Genomic DNA, 14440 nt, shown 5'->3' with positions numbered 1-14440 from the left:
CAGGAAAAGTTAAGAATAGCCCTATTTTTGTCTTCTGCTAGAGGAAGCAGAAGGACAGTAACAAAATATGTGGTGCATAAATAAAAACCAACATAAACAAAATACAGAAGATATGAAGTGCACTAACTACATGCTGCCATTTCTAATGAGACATTTTGTGTTTGGTGTTCCCTGGGAAAGACAGAGGCTGTATGCATCATCCCAAAGCACAGGAAACACCTTGGAGCAGCCACTGCACTGGACACTTGCTCAGTGTAGTAGCTCTAGTATTGGTCATTAATTATTCTGTAATCATTAAGATTTCATTTTTTTATTCAAACTCACAGAATTCCAGAATGGTTTGGGGTGGAAAGGTCCTTAAAGCTCACTCAGTGCCACCCCTGCCATGGCAGGGACACCTCCCCCTGTCCCAGGTTGTTCCAGCCTGGCCTTGGGCACTGCCAGGGACCCAGGGGCAGCCCCAGCTGCTCTGGGCACCTCCACCAATTCCTCTGAACACTGAGATCCTTCAGGAGTGCAAACTCCTCTTCTAAAATGGCTCCAAGCTTCTGAAATCACAGGGTCCCTGAGTGCACCCTGGGGTTTGGAATCAAGGTCAGGAAAGGTTTTCTGTTATTATTGGTACAGAAAATTGTGTGTACAAAGCACACACATCCCTTGCCTGCTGAATTCCCACAGCAGCAGGACACATTTGTGTGTCACTGAGCACCCACATTCCTCTGGAGCCTCCTTAACCAGTGCTGTGCTCTCCTCTCCACTCAGATCTTTGAAACTGGAGCACATCCCCATTTCTGAAAATAATCCTGCAGTCTGATTATGTCTAATTAGCAGCTGAAATCCCAGGCAAACCTGGAACCCAGATGTTTCAGACAGCAACAGAACAGTGCGAAGGAAGGCAGAGCAGATTTTCTGGATTTTCATTCTGGAGCAGCCCTGACCAGAATAAATTTAGACTGAGAAACCCCAAATCTGTTATTCCACAGAATCTGAGTGGCTCTGAGGATTTTCCCCAGGAGCAGAGACTTGCCAAGCAGTGGACACTCCCTCCCAGAGACCCCTGGGGGAGAAGGGGCTGCAGCCACCCCTTGGTGTCGAGACAGATCATTCTGGCAGCTGCCATATGACCAAAAGCTGCATCTTTAATGAGAAAAGCCCTTCAAATAAATGGAGCTTTCTGCAGCAGCATGTTTAAATCAACATAATGCCTTGTTATGTTTGGCTGAGACACCACGGAGCAGGAGCCAAACGCTGCTCCAAGTTATTGCTCTGCTACTCCACACAAAGAATGGGAAGATAAGGCTTGGCTCTCTGACTGGGGTTTAAAAGATCTAAGAAAATTCCAAAGAACAATTCTTTTTGTTTTTCCCCCACCCCTTACAATAAAGATAAAATCCTTAGTTAAGAAAAGGTTTGGATTCAGAGGGAAGGAGAAAGGTTTCATTTGTTCCATGATAAACATCAGGGCAGGAAGGCACACTCAGAAGATGTGGAGGTGACAATGAAGAGCAGATTTCAATAAAGTGATCCAGTGATGTTTGCAAACCTTGGGGACCTCCCTGCTGCTGATATCAACAGAGACCTGCCTGAGATCCAGCCCAGCTGGCAGATATTCATTATTGTTCCAACTGTCCCCACATCTGCTGGAAAATCTCAGTTTATACCTCTTTGTTTTAATGCAAAGGAGCTTGCCAATAAAAGCTCTGCTTTAGGGAACAGCAAATGTACTTTTATAAATCAGCTGTGGCTGCCCCTGGATCCCTGGCAGTGCCCAAGGCCAGGCTGGGCAGGGCTTGGAGCAGCCTGGGACAGTGGGAGGTGTCCCCATGGCAGGGGTGACACTGGATGGACTTTGAGGTCCTTCCATCCCAAACCATTCCTGGATTCTGTGACCTCAATGATTTCAAGAGGAATCAGAACAGTGCAATCCCCCAAGCTCTGAGTTTTAAACATCACCACTCACAAGCACACAAAAAGAGAGTTACCAAAGTATTCTAAAAAGTAAAACAAAGAAAAATTGGCACTGAGAAGACAGCACTGCTGCTGCCAGCCCAGCTCTACCTGCAGGATGCAGCTCATGATGTCAGATGCAATTTTGGCATGTGGGGCATCCTCGTCCCTGCCAGAGGGCGTCAGGTTGTGCTCCAGGCAGGACTCCCAGAGAGCCACCAGGGCCCTGCCGTGCCTCTCGATGGAGGCGGTCTCCCTGAGGGCCGTGGTGATGCGCGTGATGCAGATCTCCACCACGGCCTGGTCGTTGTCGTTGCTCTGGTAGTCCTGGGGCAAGCAAACACCCTGCAGTCAGCTGCTCTGCCAGCACCCCACCAAATTCACTTTTTGTTGCGGCCCAGTGTCCATTTTCCCATGTCCACCTTTACAGCAAATGTTCAGCGTGACAGAACTCCGGAATTTGTCATCCCACAGGTCTTAATTCTCATTATTGGGAAGGTATGGACCCCTGTAACCTTATTAATCTTTAATATGTTTTAAATAACTATTTAATAAAAATAATGTTTCAAGTTTTATTATATCATTATATATAATATATATAATAAACTATATTTATATAGTTTAAACATATATCATTTAAATATATATTATATATTATATATAATATATCATATAATATATAATATATAATATATATTATATATAATATATTATATAATATTATATAATATTATATAAAATATATATTATATTATATTATATATATTATTTATTATACTTATTATATTTATTATATTTATTATATGTATTATATTTCAAGTTCATCCTTCAAGATGACCTTGAAATATCTTTGAGTCTGGTGGGAACTGGATTTTGTCAGCACATTAAAAAAAAATTTAAAATATTTAAAAAATATATATTTATATAAATAGATTTATATAAGAGATATATAGAATTTATAAAATATTTGTACATACATAAAAATATAAATAAAATATAAATATTTCTTAAAATTTATAAATATATTTTCAATATTTTGTCTTCAAGTCTTACCAGAAATTTAAATTGTTTATATACCCCCCCTTTTTTATACAATATAATCTAATAAAAAAATGTTATTAAGGACAACGTTTCACTCACTGCAGCTGAACTAATGATCCTGATCTGCTCAAGAGCTTCGGAGAGGCTCCCTTCGATCTCGGCATCCTCCAGGGAGAAGAGATCCCCCGCCCGGGACAGGTCCTTGTGTGCCAGCACCAGCCCGAAGAGCTGATGCATGGCCCTGCCCGGCCGCCCTCTGCGGGCACCGTGGGCACTCAGCTGGGCACACAACGGGAGCAGGCCCGGCCAGGAGCAACCGGGTTCACATGAAGGATAAATCCGGGCTGTATTTCAAGGCTTCCTTGGCCCCAGTCTAAAAGAAAACAATAAAAATTAAAAAAAAAAAAAGAAGAAAAACTAGTAAATGCATTGATTGATGTATTCCAGTTTAGCAAAGATTTTTAAATGTTTGTGAAAGTGTCACACAAGACCCCTGAGCCAGGGACATCCTCAAGCACATTCATGAACTGTGTGAATTTTTATCTTCAAACACTAAGCAGCTTAAAATTAGATTTAAAAATACCTAATAACTGAACCCAAGGTTTTCTTCCTTTCTGTGCACGTTACCTGAGCAGACTGGTCCCTGAACCAGCTGCTGAAGGTTCTAAATCCCTTTCCCTGGTCAGGAGCAGAGCTCCAGGAGGAGGAGGAGGGTGAAGCCTCTTCCTCTCTTCCCTGGGTTGTTATGTCTTGACTCCAGAAAAACATTACTAGCAAGATTGAGAAGATAGCGATCTTTGTTTAGAAAAAACTGTCACTTTTGTTGCCAAAATGATCCCTAGGGGCTTTTAAACTCCTGTAAAACAAAGCCTCGTCTGAGGAATGGAGCAGAGGCTGAGCCAGGCTCACACTTTGAGAAGTGTCCTGCACTTGAGTCCCAAAACTCTGCTTGGGTCCCACGGGGATTCGCTGTGCCAGTTTCTCTGGATTCTTCTCTGGAGTTGACAAAGCCACAAGATATATCACTTACAACTATTATTTGAGATATGGAGCACCCTTAATCCCTATTTTATTATCTTTTTCAGAAAAAATAGAAGTCAAATATAATCATAGACTCACAAAACGTTAGAGAATTGGGAGGGACCTTAAAGCCCATCCAGTCTCAGCCCCCCTGCCATGGGTAGGGCCACCTCCACTAGCCCAGGTTGCCCAAGGCCTTACCCAGCCTGGCTTTCAACACTGCCAGAGTTGGGGCATCCACAGAAGGGGCAAAACCAAGGCAAAACACTGAGAACCTTCTGGAAGCAGCTCCCTGGACCAATCTCTATTTTAATAGGCAGCACACTGCACTTGTTAATGCCACAAGGCAGGGCTGTTTTAATTTCCCCAGCTCCACCAATGCCATTCCACAGGACTCCCATTCCCATCGAGCAGAAGCAGAAAGGAGCTGAGACTGCAAATCCCGAGGCACAAATCACCCACCTGAACCACAGGGAGGGTGGCAGGGCAGGATGCTCTCACCTGCTCACACTCAGCCATTCACGAACCCAAAACCAGAAGGTCAGAGAGACACAGACACAGAATTTTTTTACCTGTTCGGGATCCCCCCAGGCCATCCTCGGGGATGGGGCCAAGTGCTGCCCCTTTGCTCCTGTGCCCCCGGGCAGCAGGCAGGGCCAGGGGCAGCAGGAAGGCTGGCAGGCAGGCAGGCAGGCATCCCGAGCTGTGAATTGCAGTGCCACAGGGAAGGCATCCCAGGAATGCAGACTAAAGCAGCCTAAAAGTTACCCTTGGCTCCATCAGGTGACCAAAGAGCCCAAATGCAGCGAGGCCTTATCTCTGAATGAGCTGCTCTGTTTCCAGGGCAAAATACAAAGCCTGCTCCACTTGAGGGCAGTTGTTTTTAATAGAGGAAACAGAACTCTCTGTGTTAGTGGAAAGCTATCCTGCCCTGGGAAGGAGGGGAAACAGCCCTCGGTAAGCTCACACTGTTTGAAAGAGAGAGAACAAGTGAACAGCCTTGCTGGAGAGGAGATTTCCTGGCCAAAGGAATAAATGCTGTCGTTCTGCAGCCTTTACTCGAGCACAAAAGAGGGTCTGAGGTTTGCTTTGCCTTTTAACATGAGCCTCGGGAACAGCACAACAAAATGTGCCCACATAATGCAGAAAAATGCTCCAGGAAGGAGCCCTCCCTCGGATCAGCTGCTCTGAAACACAGCAGCCCTTTCTGCAGGAGCTGGCCCTCATCATCCTCCTGGGTCCCCTCCAGCTCAGGATATTCCCTGATCCTTGGGGATATCATTGGCCTTTTGCAAATGATCCTCCCCTGGGTGTGCTCCTGCACAGCAGCTTCTCAGAGAGCTCCTGAGCTCTACCCAGACAGAGAATTTTATGTGAGTTTTATAGACAACACTCAGGATAATGCAGGAAAACACTTATTTATTGTGATCCCTTGGAAATGGAATTATAGCAAATCCTCTTAATGCTTACATTGTGTAACAGTGCTGGAAATACTTTCCTTCCATCAGCATTAAAGAGAATTGTTCCTTAAGCATTTCCTTGCTCACTACAAGATTTGCTATTAATAGGCAGCTGGCACTGAGCAAGAGGGAAGACAAATCATGTGTCTTATAAAATGTCATTTTTAAATTTTCTTTTTTTAAAGGGTCAAGCTGGGCAATGAAATTGCTGCAGAGTGTAGCTCCTGAGGTAACTCATCACCTTGAATCTCCATCAGCCTGACTCCACACCACCCATCAGAGTTTTCTCACTGGCTGTATTTGTGTCCCACACACAGAAGGAATGGAGAAGGCAAAGGGTTTGCCCAAAGTTTGTCCATCCTGCCTGGATCCCCCTGGCACTGCAGAGGGGATTCAGAGCAGGAATTCACACCTTTCCAAGGCCAGAACATGGGGAACAAAGCAGGAACTCCAGCGCTGGGAACAAACTTCAACTCATCGTTATGCAGGAAAACACCCTCAGCTCATAACACAAACCACTTGCTCTGGTTCTGGTGCAGTCCCACATTAATTCCAAGGTTTGATCTGGTTTCCAACACCTCCTTTCCCTTTTCATGCCAAGCTGAAAGAGCCACCCTTTCCCTGGGACCTTGAAGCTGCTCCCCTCCAAGGTGAGTCTCTCCACTTGCTGCAGGCACACATTCTTACCAAAGCTCCTTATCAGAAGCAATCAGAATAAAAGCCAGCCTGACAGGTTTCAGAGCTTGAAGCTACTGAATTGGCCTGTTTGCAAAATAATTCCCCCAATAATAGAAGATTAACAATAAAAATCCCATGTAAAAGGGCAGTTGGACCTAGAGGCATCCGAAAGCCATTTGAACTTGAGCTGAAAGGCTGAGCCTTACAGTTTATCAGGAGCTCAGCTGCTGCAGAATGACATTAGAAGGACAAGCAAAAAAAAAAAAATCTTTTAAACCAAAGACGAAGGGAGAATATAATTTTTTTCATATTTACAGTGAAGGAAATTCTACAAGAAAATATTTTCCTTAACATCCAAAAGACTTGAAATGTAAATCCAGCTGTTTGATTTTTGGGGCGTTATCCCACTGAACACAGAACCACAACCTTCAAACAGTTGTGCAATGACATTTTTTGTCTAGTTCTGTGCTACACAACACCCATCAGGAAAGCCTTCACTCTGTTTAAGGAATTTTAGGGAACTCAGGCCACTGAAGCTCATGTTAAGTGAACCTTTACAGGATTTTCTGATTTCTTCCTCGCTGGAGCTGCAGTGAGGTCAGGGATGCTCCCATTTCCAATTTCTTATTCCCCACCGAAGGTCTGAGCCACCACAGGTGCCAAAGCTCTTTGCTAAACACAAGGGCATGCTCATTTTCTGAATCTTCAAAAATCTAAAAGGTATAGAATGAGCATCTGGTTCAAAAATGTAACTTACAGTGTCCGGTAAATTCCACAGGAGAGGAAAGTGATCTGGGAATTCCCTCAGCATGGAGAGACTCATTATCGCGGGCACAACACAGCCCAGAGCTCTGAGTAACCTTAAAAAGGAAACAAAATCTCTTTCCTTACCTCTCAGCCATGTTGCCATGCTTAACTCATGGATCACACAGAGTGCTGTGCATGAAAGGCACTGGAGGAAAACAGAAGGAAAACAGTGTCAGTGACTCTTTGCCTTTCCAGACTGTAAAACTCCCCCCAGGGCTGCTCCAGGAACGATTGGTTTGCACCAAGCAGGGTTTAACCCTCAGGGCCTGGGCTGGTTATTCCACACACCAGCACAGAGTGAACAGAGCAGGTTTGGATTTCCATGCTCTGGGCTTTGCAGTTTGTAACAACTGCATATTTGCTTGTCGTTTCCTTTTCTATGAATGGCAGGAAGATTAGAATCATCCTCTAGGAAAAATTTGAATTTCAGGTGGAATTCCCTCCTATTGAAATTCTTCTTCCCCATCTTACAAGAAAGATTTTTGTGGAATTTCTGTCTCAGAGTTACAGAAGTTTGTAATATTGCCAAGACTGCTGGATACTTCCTTCCCCCCTGCACTGACCCAGGGAAAAAAAAGCCTGGACACATTTCCCAAGAACATCCACATATGCGATTCATGGACAGAATATTACAAGATATTTCAGAGAACCTTTCCGCTCTGTGTTGCACTAATCAAAATTTATTTTATTTTTATGCTTGGAAAGCATTTACTCCCTAAAAGAGAGCATTCTTTCAAAACTTGGAAATAAAGTTCTCACATTTTTCAGTGAAAGGAAAGGATTAAAGATTATATTGAGAGAGCATCATTTTCACACAGGGTGAATAGTCTACAGCAGTTCCCATGGGATCAGCTGCATATATTTAAAATCTTCCCACAAGACAACCATTGTTTCCTATGGGCCTCTCTCTCTTTTTCTGTCAGGACAGGTTTCCACACTTCACATCCCTTGAAATTCCAAGGATGCTGAGCTGGACCAGATGATGAAACGATAAATTATGAAGTCAATTAATTTTAGCTCCTAACATTAATTTAAAACTGGTTTTTACTGACGGAACACCTCGCTGCGGTGCTGGGAGCTGGCTTGCTCTCAGCATCCAGCTCTGGGACACAGGGATCCTGTGTCCCTGTGGAGGCCACTGTGGGACATTCAGCAATTACAGAGCTTTGTCATTCTCTCCTGCCAGAACTGCAGGGCTGGGCCAGCCCCACAGCCTGAGGGCAGCTCAGGGTCCCTCCAATGTGGGAATATTCTCCCCTGTGACTGCACTGGTTTGACCAGCAGGTTTGTGGGGCAGAGTCTGCCCACACTGACCCAGCTCTCACCGAGCTCTGAGGCAATTTTGGCTGCACAGCTCATGCAGGAGCTGCTGCTGCACAGGGGTAGGAATGCACTCAGGAACTTGGCAACTTCTACTGCTGCAAACAGACAACTTGATCAATTTTTTATATACATAAATTACTTGATAATCTGGGTGCTGTCAAGACTGTTTTCTCTGATTTTCAATCTATAAGAAACCCCATTTGGCTGCTGGTTCAGCACACACTGATGCTATATATAACACTTCATAAGACATAGCATTTTTAACATCAGTGAGGCAGATTTGTAAGAATTCCATGTTTAAATGTGTCCATGATATTAAATATTAGACTAAACTAAACAACACAGTGCTAAAATGGAATAAATTGCTTCATAACAAACACCACTTCCATCACTGCCACAATGATGCCATCTAAAGCTGCTCATTTTCAAGGCTGCTTAACGAGCTTTTAGATCTGTGACTTATTTTCAGTGCAGTGATGTTACAGAAAAAGAATTTGGTTTAAAATTCTACACAGGGAATAATGTGTATTTCTGTCTAAAGGGAGTGAAGGAGGAAATGGGGCAGAGCATGAGGGACTGCAGGGTCATAATACAGGGACCCTGTCATGAGAAATGCCACTCTGGCAGGGAAAATTGGACTAGAGCAGTAAATAAATGCAAAAATCACTGAACCTCAAAGTCTGTTGAGGCAGCAGTCACCAGACAAGCACTGAATGTCCTCAAGTTCCTCCCAGGTACCTGACAATCCACCCCAGTGTCTCTCCAGCTGGTGATTTAATGGGACCAGCAGCTCCCCAGCATGCCAGGGCTCCCCCAAAGCAAGGCTTCAATTCTGGGGCCCAGGGACAAAGTCCCCCAAGCACAGTGAGGGGAAGGAGAGAGTTGAGCCCCAGGAGGATCCAGGGGTGCTGCAGGTTCCTGTCCCACACACAGACACTGCTTCTTCCTCCCTGGCATCCCCAGCCCTCCTCTCAGGCATCACTGGAACACATTTCTACATCCCACAGCCCCAGCAGTCAGAGAAGCCCAGGCACAGCCACCCTGCTAACGACCACATTCCCTCCAAAGTGCCTCCATTATTTAACACCCAGCCCCGCTCCCCAGCTCCCCTCCTCGCAGCCATTTATTCATTATTCTAGCTGCTACACCAACACATATTTAAGTTATTCATACCTCTCAGAAGCGAGACCTGGGAAAACCATGAATAATTGATGGCAAATTGGCGCTCTGTGGAGGAATTGGGATGGGCTCCATCCCAGCTGCCAGTGCCCCTTCCATCCCCCTGGCTCTGGTATGTGAGCCAGGCTGCTGGCGGGTGCTCAGCCCTGTCAAGCCGACCGTACAGTCTATTCAGTTACCCTGGAGTTGTCATGTGGAATCAAGCAAACAAATATCTTCTCTCCCTCTGCCCCAAGCCCGGCGCTGGAAAACACATCAGGAATAATTCCTCACCCAGCTTAACTTGGGCAGCAGATCGAGTGAAAGTGCTCCCAGCTCGATACGGAATTTGAATTAGTTAAAAGGATTTATCAACAGCCAGTGGTTACATTCAGTTAATTAATAACCTGCTTAAAGTAACAAGGAAATTGCAGAAGTTAATATTACTTTTGGGGCCTCTTCTCGATGGCTGGAGCCTCTCGGTGCCTCTGGAGGAGCTTTAGCCCAAAGAGAAGTCAGGGGAGAGCAGGACACTGAGGAAATGCACCTTGCAGCTGACACTTGTGCCGTCTCACCAGCTCTGAACCTCAGCCAGCCCTTCCAAAAGGACCTGCCCAGGTGGGACCCGTGCCCAGGACCTACCTGAGCACCTCCAGAGCTGGCAGCTGTAACAGAAATGATCTCCAAAGCATTCCAGAGGCGTTCTGCACACACCTGACCCTTCCCCACCAAGCATGCCCATATTTTCCCCTTAGCTTCCCTCTGACAAATGAATCCCAGACTCCCACCAAGTGAAGCTTAACTAAAAGTGACCCTAGGGATCTGAGCCTGGCTGTGTCCTCCCCTCCTGGGAGAGCACAGCAGCAAACCCCCGCTGGGAGTGTCCCAGCAAGGACATTTTTCTAATAACAGCCAAAGAAATATCAAAGGAACCAAGTGGGAACAGCCAAGTGTAAGGTCAAGCACCCTTGGGCAGCTGCTGGGAGAAAGGAAAGCCTGTTTGCCCAAAGATAATGAGCAGAAATGTTTGTACAACTCTTGTTAGGGCTTTTGTAATACTGAAGGAGTTTATAAATTGTAGGTTTTTAAAAATTTGCTCCTCAGGATACACATTCAGTCACACAGGTCCTCAATTTTGATGGCAATTCCTCCTAATGGCTTTTTTGCTCCTGTTCATTGCACCACAGCCTGGGCAATCAAATACAAAATTAATGGGGAGTGAAGACATTCTTTTAACGATGGTAAAGTTATTATTGTTGTTGTTCTTTAAGGGAAATCCAATTGTGTGTTTCCTACATCTTCCTTTTAGCTCAGGAACTACAGGAACAGAGCTTCTCTCCCACTTCCATGAGACTGTAAAAAAGCTTGTGAGATGATGGCAGGACAGAAATACTCTCACTCTGAAACTCATTTTCTAAACAAGAGATTTTAACATAATAAATGTCACAGGGCAGAGTGGCCTGACTTGGAGAGAACAGGCAGAGGGTTGGATTTTATTTCTGCATCTGAGAACAAATTTATTCCTTGTACAGCAGGAATTCAGAGCTTCCTTTGCTCACCATGAACCTAATTTTGGCCTCTAATAGCAGCCAAAATCATCCAGAGACTGTGGATTCCCCACCCCTGGAAGTGCCCAAGGCCAGGCTGGACTGGGCTGGGAGCAACCTGGGATAGTGGAAGGTGCTCATGGCAGGGGGTGGAACAAGATGAGCTTCAAAGTCTTTGTCTTAATATCAGACAAACCAAGATATTGTGGCAATAAAGCAAAAAGGTTCACATACGTCTTTCACCAGCTGAAAGAAGAGAATGTGCTTTATGAAAATAGTTTTTTCCCCATCCTGGAAAAAAATAAATTGGTTTTAATTTTTATTACAACAGCTACAATGAATGACGCCCTTTTTCAGCAAAGCCCTGGAAATATTTATTTTGTTAGACTTTTAAAAACAAACATCTTGTTAGGGAAGAGACAGGCTATTGTTCTCCCTCTGACTAATTGGGGAAAAGCAACAGAATATTCCATATTCATTACATTTCAATTACATTTCACCAAAATGACTCATGTTATCTTCCACCCAGACAAAGTGTTTTAATTTTAATAACGACAATGCCGACAGCTACAATACTGTTCTTGCAGAACTTTGCTTGTAAATAATTAACAATTGTTGTATAATGACAGAGGGGGAGTTGATAGCTCTATTAATTTCACAGTCAGGCTGGAGTCTCTTTAATTTTGGGTATTCACAAGAACCCATTGCCCTCCCAACATAAAAGGCTAATGGCAAAATCAGGTTTATGTCCCAAGGCCAAAATCCTGTTGTATGCCTGGAATCAGCCATGGAAAACCAAGGAGAATTGTGCAGGACTCACAGATCACACCTCCAGAGGGTTTCAGTTTGGCTAATAATTGTCTGGGCTTGAAGCTGAGGTCTGGAATGGGATAAATAACGAGTCTCAAATCCTGCCCTGTGCTGGGGTTGCCTCTGCAGGGGACAGATCCAGGACATGGCACCACTTATTAATGGCCTTTAAATATGTGCACTGCAAGCAGGACACCCATGAGTGTTCCCCTAATTCACTCATATTCCTAAAATCAGGAAGTGTCCCCGTGATTCTGGTAGAATCAGCCAAGACACAAACATCTTGAGGACCATGTAAAGGTTCCCCTTGTTTCCATACCAAGTCTTGCTTATTCTCCAGTTACCAAGTACCAGCCACAGTCACAACCTCTGCTGAAATTAAAAGAGGTTTTCCCTGAATAAAACTCTGGGATTATGACCCAGGTCTTGGAGGAGCCAAACCCTGGCACTGCTGTTGGGGTTTGCAGGTGGGTATTGCCTGGTGCAATGCTCAGAGCTCATTAACAGCTGCCCTGCTCCAAAGGCTCATTTGCATCACAAACCCAACATCTGCTGCGCCTCCGTGGTGATAAACTTGATCACAAACAGGGAAACTTTGCGTACTCATTTCTTTATAGCCACTGCTGGTTCAGAGAGGTCTCCAAAATATTCACAAGCAACAGAAAAAGTCACCTCAGCCTCCCTTTGGACAAACTCAAACACACCCAGCCTTGTTTTCACATCCCCACACACATTCACATTTCACATCTCAGGTAACGTTTTCATTAACCACCTGCATCACTTCCCCACCGAACGCATATTTTATTACTTCAGCCATCCCCTTCCACTGGCTTGGCTTTGCACAGACAGGGCTTCCTTAATTGAGCCGCATGGTTGATGGGCTGTGCTAATTGAGCCGCATTCCTCCGCTGCTGCCGGGCTTCCAGACCCTGAGCCCGACCCGACTCCGCTCGGTGCCACCGGAGCCGCAGCCCTGCGCCTTGAGGAGCGCTTCCACAGCCCTGCTGCGCTCCTCACATTCCCGGAGCCTTCTCCCACCTGGGAATACCCGAAGGGCGCAAAACCTGCAGGTTTTTTTTTTAAGGAGAGCCAGGACAAATGAAGGAAGCGGCTGCTGACAGCCCAAGGAACGAACCCTGTGTCCCTGAGAGCAGCAGGGAGGAAAACTCACCCAGGAGAGCAAGAGCGGCTATCCCATACAGAAAAACCCGCCCGGCTCCAGGGACCGCTCCAAGCACGCTGCCAGGCCCTGGGAAGGAGCCAGGAGCCTTTAAAGGGTCCTGGAAGCAGGAAGGAGGAGCGGCATTGGGAGGTGACCGTGAGGAGCCGGCGGTCCCAGCTGCCCGAGTTAAGAGCTCAGCAATCAGGGCAGAGACACCGCGTCTGGAGCCAGGGCGGGTTCCGCACAGCATCCAGCTGTTTCTCACCCTAATTAACTCTACAGGCTAACAGCGATTATTAATATTAATCACCCGGCCTCTGAGGCTGCTAATGAAACCAGCTAAGCCATAGCAGTGCAAATGGACACGGGGATTTGTGCTGAGTTACAGGGGAGAGAAGGACTAACTGCTCTACAAGGTGCTCACACCCTGCTTGAGCACAGGTCTCCTCCTGATTATGGAGAGATGCCTCAATAAGGCGTTAAAACCTCTAAAACATCTGCTGAATAAGCTTTCCATCATTAAAGCTGCACCTCAGAGGAGCACGGGGCTCTGAAAGGGGAACAGCTTCCACCAGCGCCTCCTTTCACAGCAGCAGCATCACTTGGGAGCGTAAGGAAACCGGGTAGGGGAGAACAGAACAGAAGCAGCACCTCACAGGAAACCTTACTGAAATTAATTCATACCAGCGCTGATGTGGAAAGGGCTTGGCAGGCAAAGCTTTGTTTGCTAGATTTGTGGAATTCTTTGTGTAAATAAACATGAAACTGTAGAATGTTGGATTGGAAAATCCTCGAGCTCACCAAACCTGTTGAGGCAAGAGCTGTCAGGTCTAGGCTCACCTGATGTTTGAGCTGATGGTGCTTCCCTAAGCAAAGCTTTTCAACATTCCACAATTAGGAAATTACTCATTAGCCAGAGACTTTTCCCCACTCCATTGGGAACAGAGGACACCAGGTCACTGGTTTGTGCCTGTGTCTGAATTAATGATTCTTTGCTCTCTCAAATGTCTCCTTTTGAAGGAACCATCTCTTTATTTTCATCTCTTTCTCACTCTGCTCATGTTGTCCTGTCCTGTTCCTGAGCAATCCTCACTAAGTTTTCATTTCCTCACTTTCTCTGTGTTTTGGGGCTTCTGTTAGTTTGGGTTTGTTTATGGGGTGGTTGTTTTGGGGTTTTTTGGGTGGTAGCCCTGTATCTGTTTTCCTCCAATATCCTCCCTGACCTGAGAACCTCCAGCTCCAGAAGCCAACTCCCTGAATTTTCAACACATTTTGCAGAGAAACCATTTTCCTCTCATAACTTCAAAATTTAAACCAATAGATCCTGCGAAATAAAACAAGATCTGATCCTTTGTGTCCAAAATGTGGTTCCTGGCTTTTCCCCAGCAGGTCTGAATTTATCAAATCACGAGGTGTACACATTGCATTAAAACCAAGTAATAGAAAATTCAGTGTTCACCTTTCAAGTCCAACTGAGTAGGAAACCA

The 14440-nt window shown here is 45.4% G+C and overlaps 1 protein-coding gene across 3 annotated transcripts in view; it reads right to left on the bottom strand.

Annotated features, from left to right (window-relative positions):
* The window catches only part of VEPH1 (ventricular zone expressed PH domain containing 1), a 61009-nt gene extending 47911 nt beyond the window's left edge, over nt 1–13098 (bottom strand). Inside the window, exons 1-4 of one of the 3 annotated variants that reach the window (XM_074547542.1) lie at nt 12963–13098; nt 7038–7098; nt 3088–3361; nt 2059–2274 (exon numbers count right to left, since the gene is read on the bottom strand). In XM_074547542.1, the coding sequence (XP_074403643.1) occupies nt 2059–2274; nt 3088–3225 (354 nt within the window). In that variant the 5' untranslated portion in view covers nt 3226–3361; nt 7038–7098; nt 12963–13098. Of the gene's footprint in view, nt 1–2058; nt 2275–3087; nt 3362–7037; nt 7099–9449; nt 9735–12962 lie in introns of those variants that run through there. The other 2 variants (XM_074547543.1, XM_074547541.1) reach the window with 2 other exon arrangements.
* Between the last annotated feature and the right edge of the window lie 1342 nt (nt 13099–14440).

This window comes from Zonotrichia albicollis, chromosome 9 (genome assembly GCF_047830755.1).
Source record: "Zonotrichia albicollis isolate bZonAlb1 chromosome 9, bZonAlb1.hap1, whole genome shotgun sequence".
NCBI classification, from domain to species: Eukaryota; Metazoa; Chordata; class Aves; order Passeriformes; family Passerellidae; genus Zonotrichia; species Zonotrichia albicollis.
The sequence above is the reverse complement of the archived record's forward strand: the minus strand, read 5'-3'. Positions and strand labels throughout refer to the sequence as shown.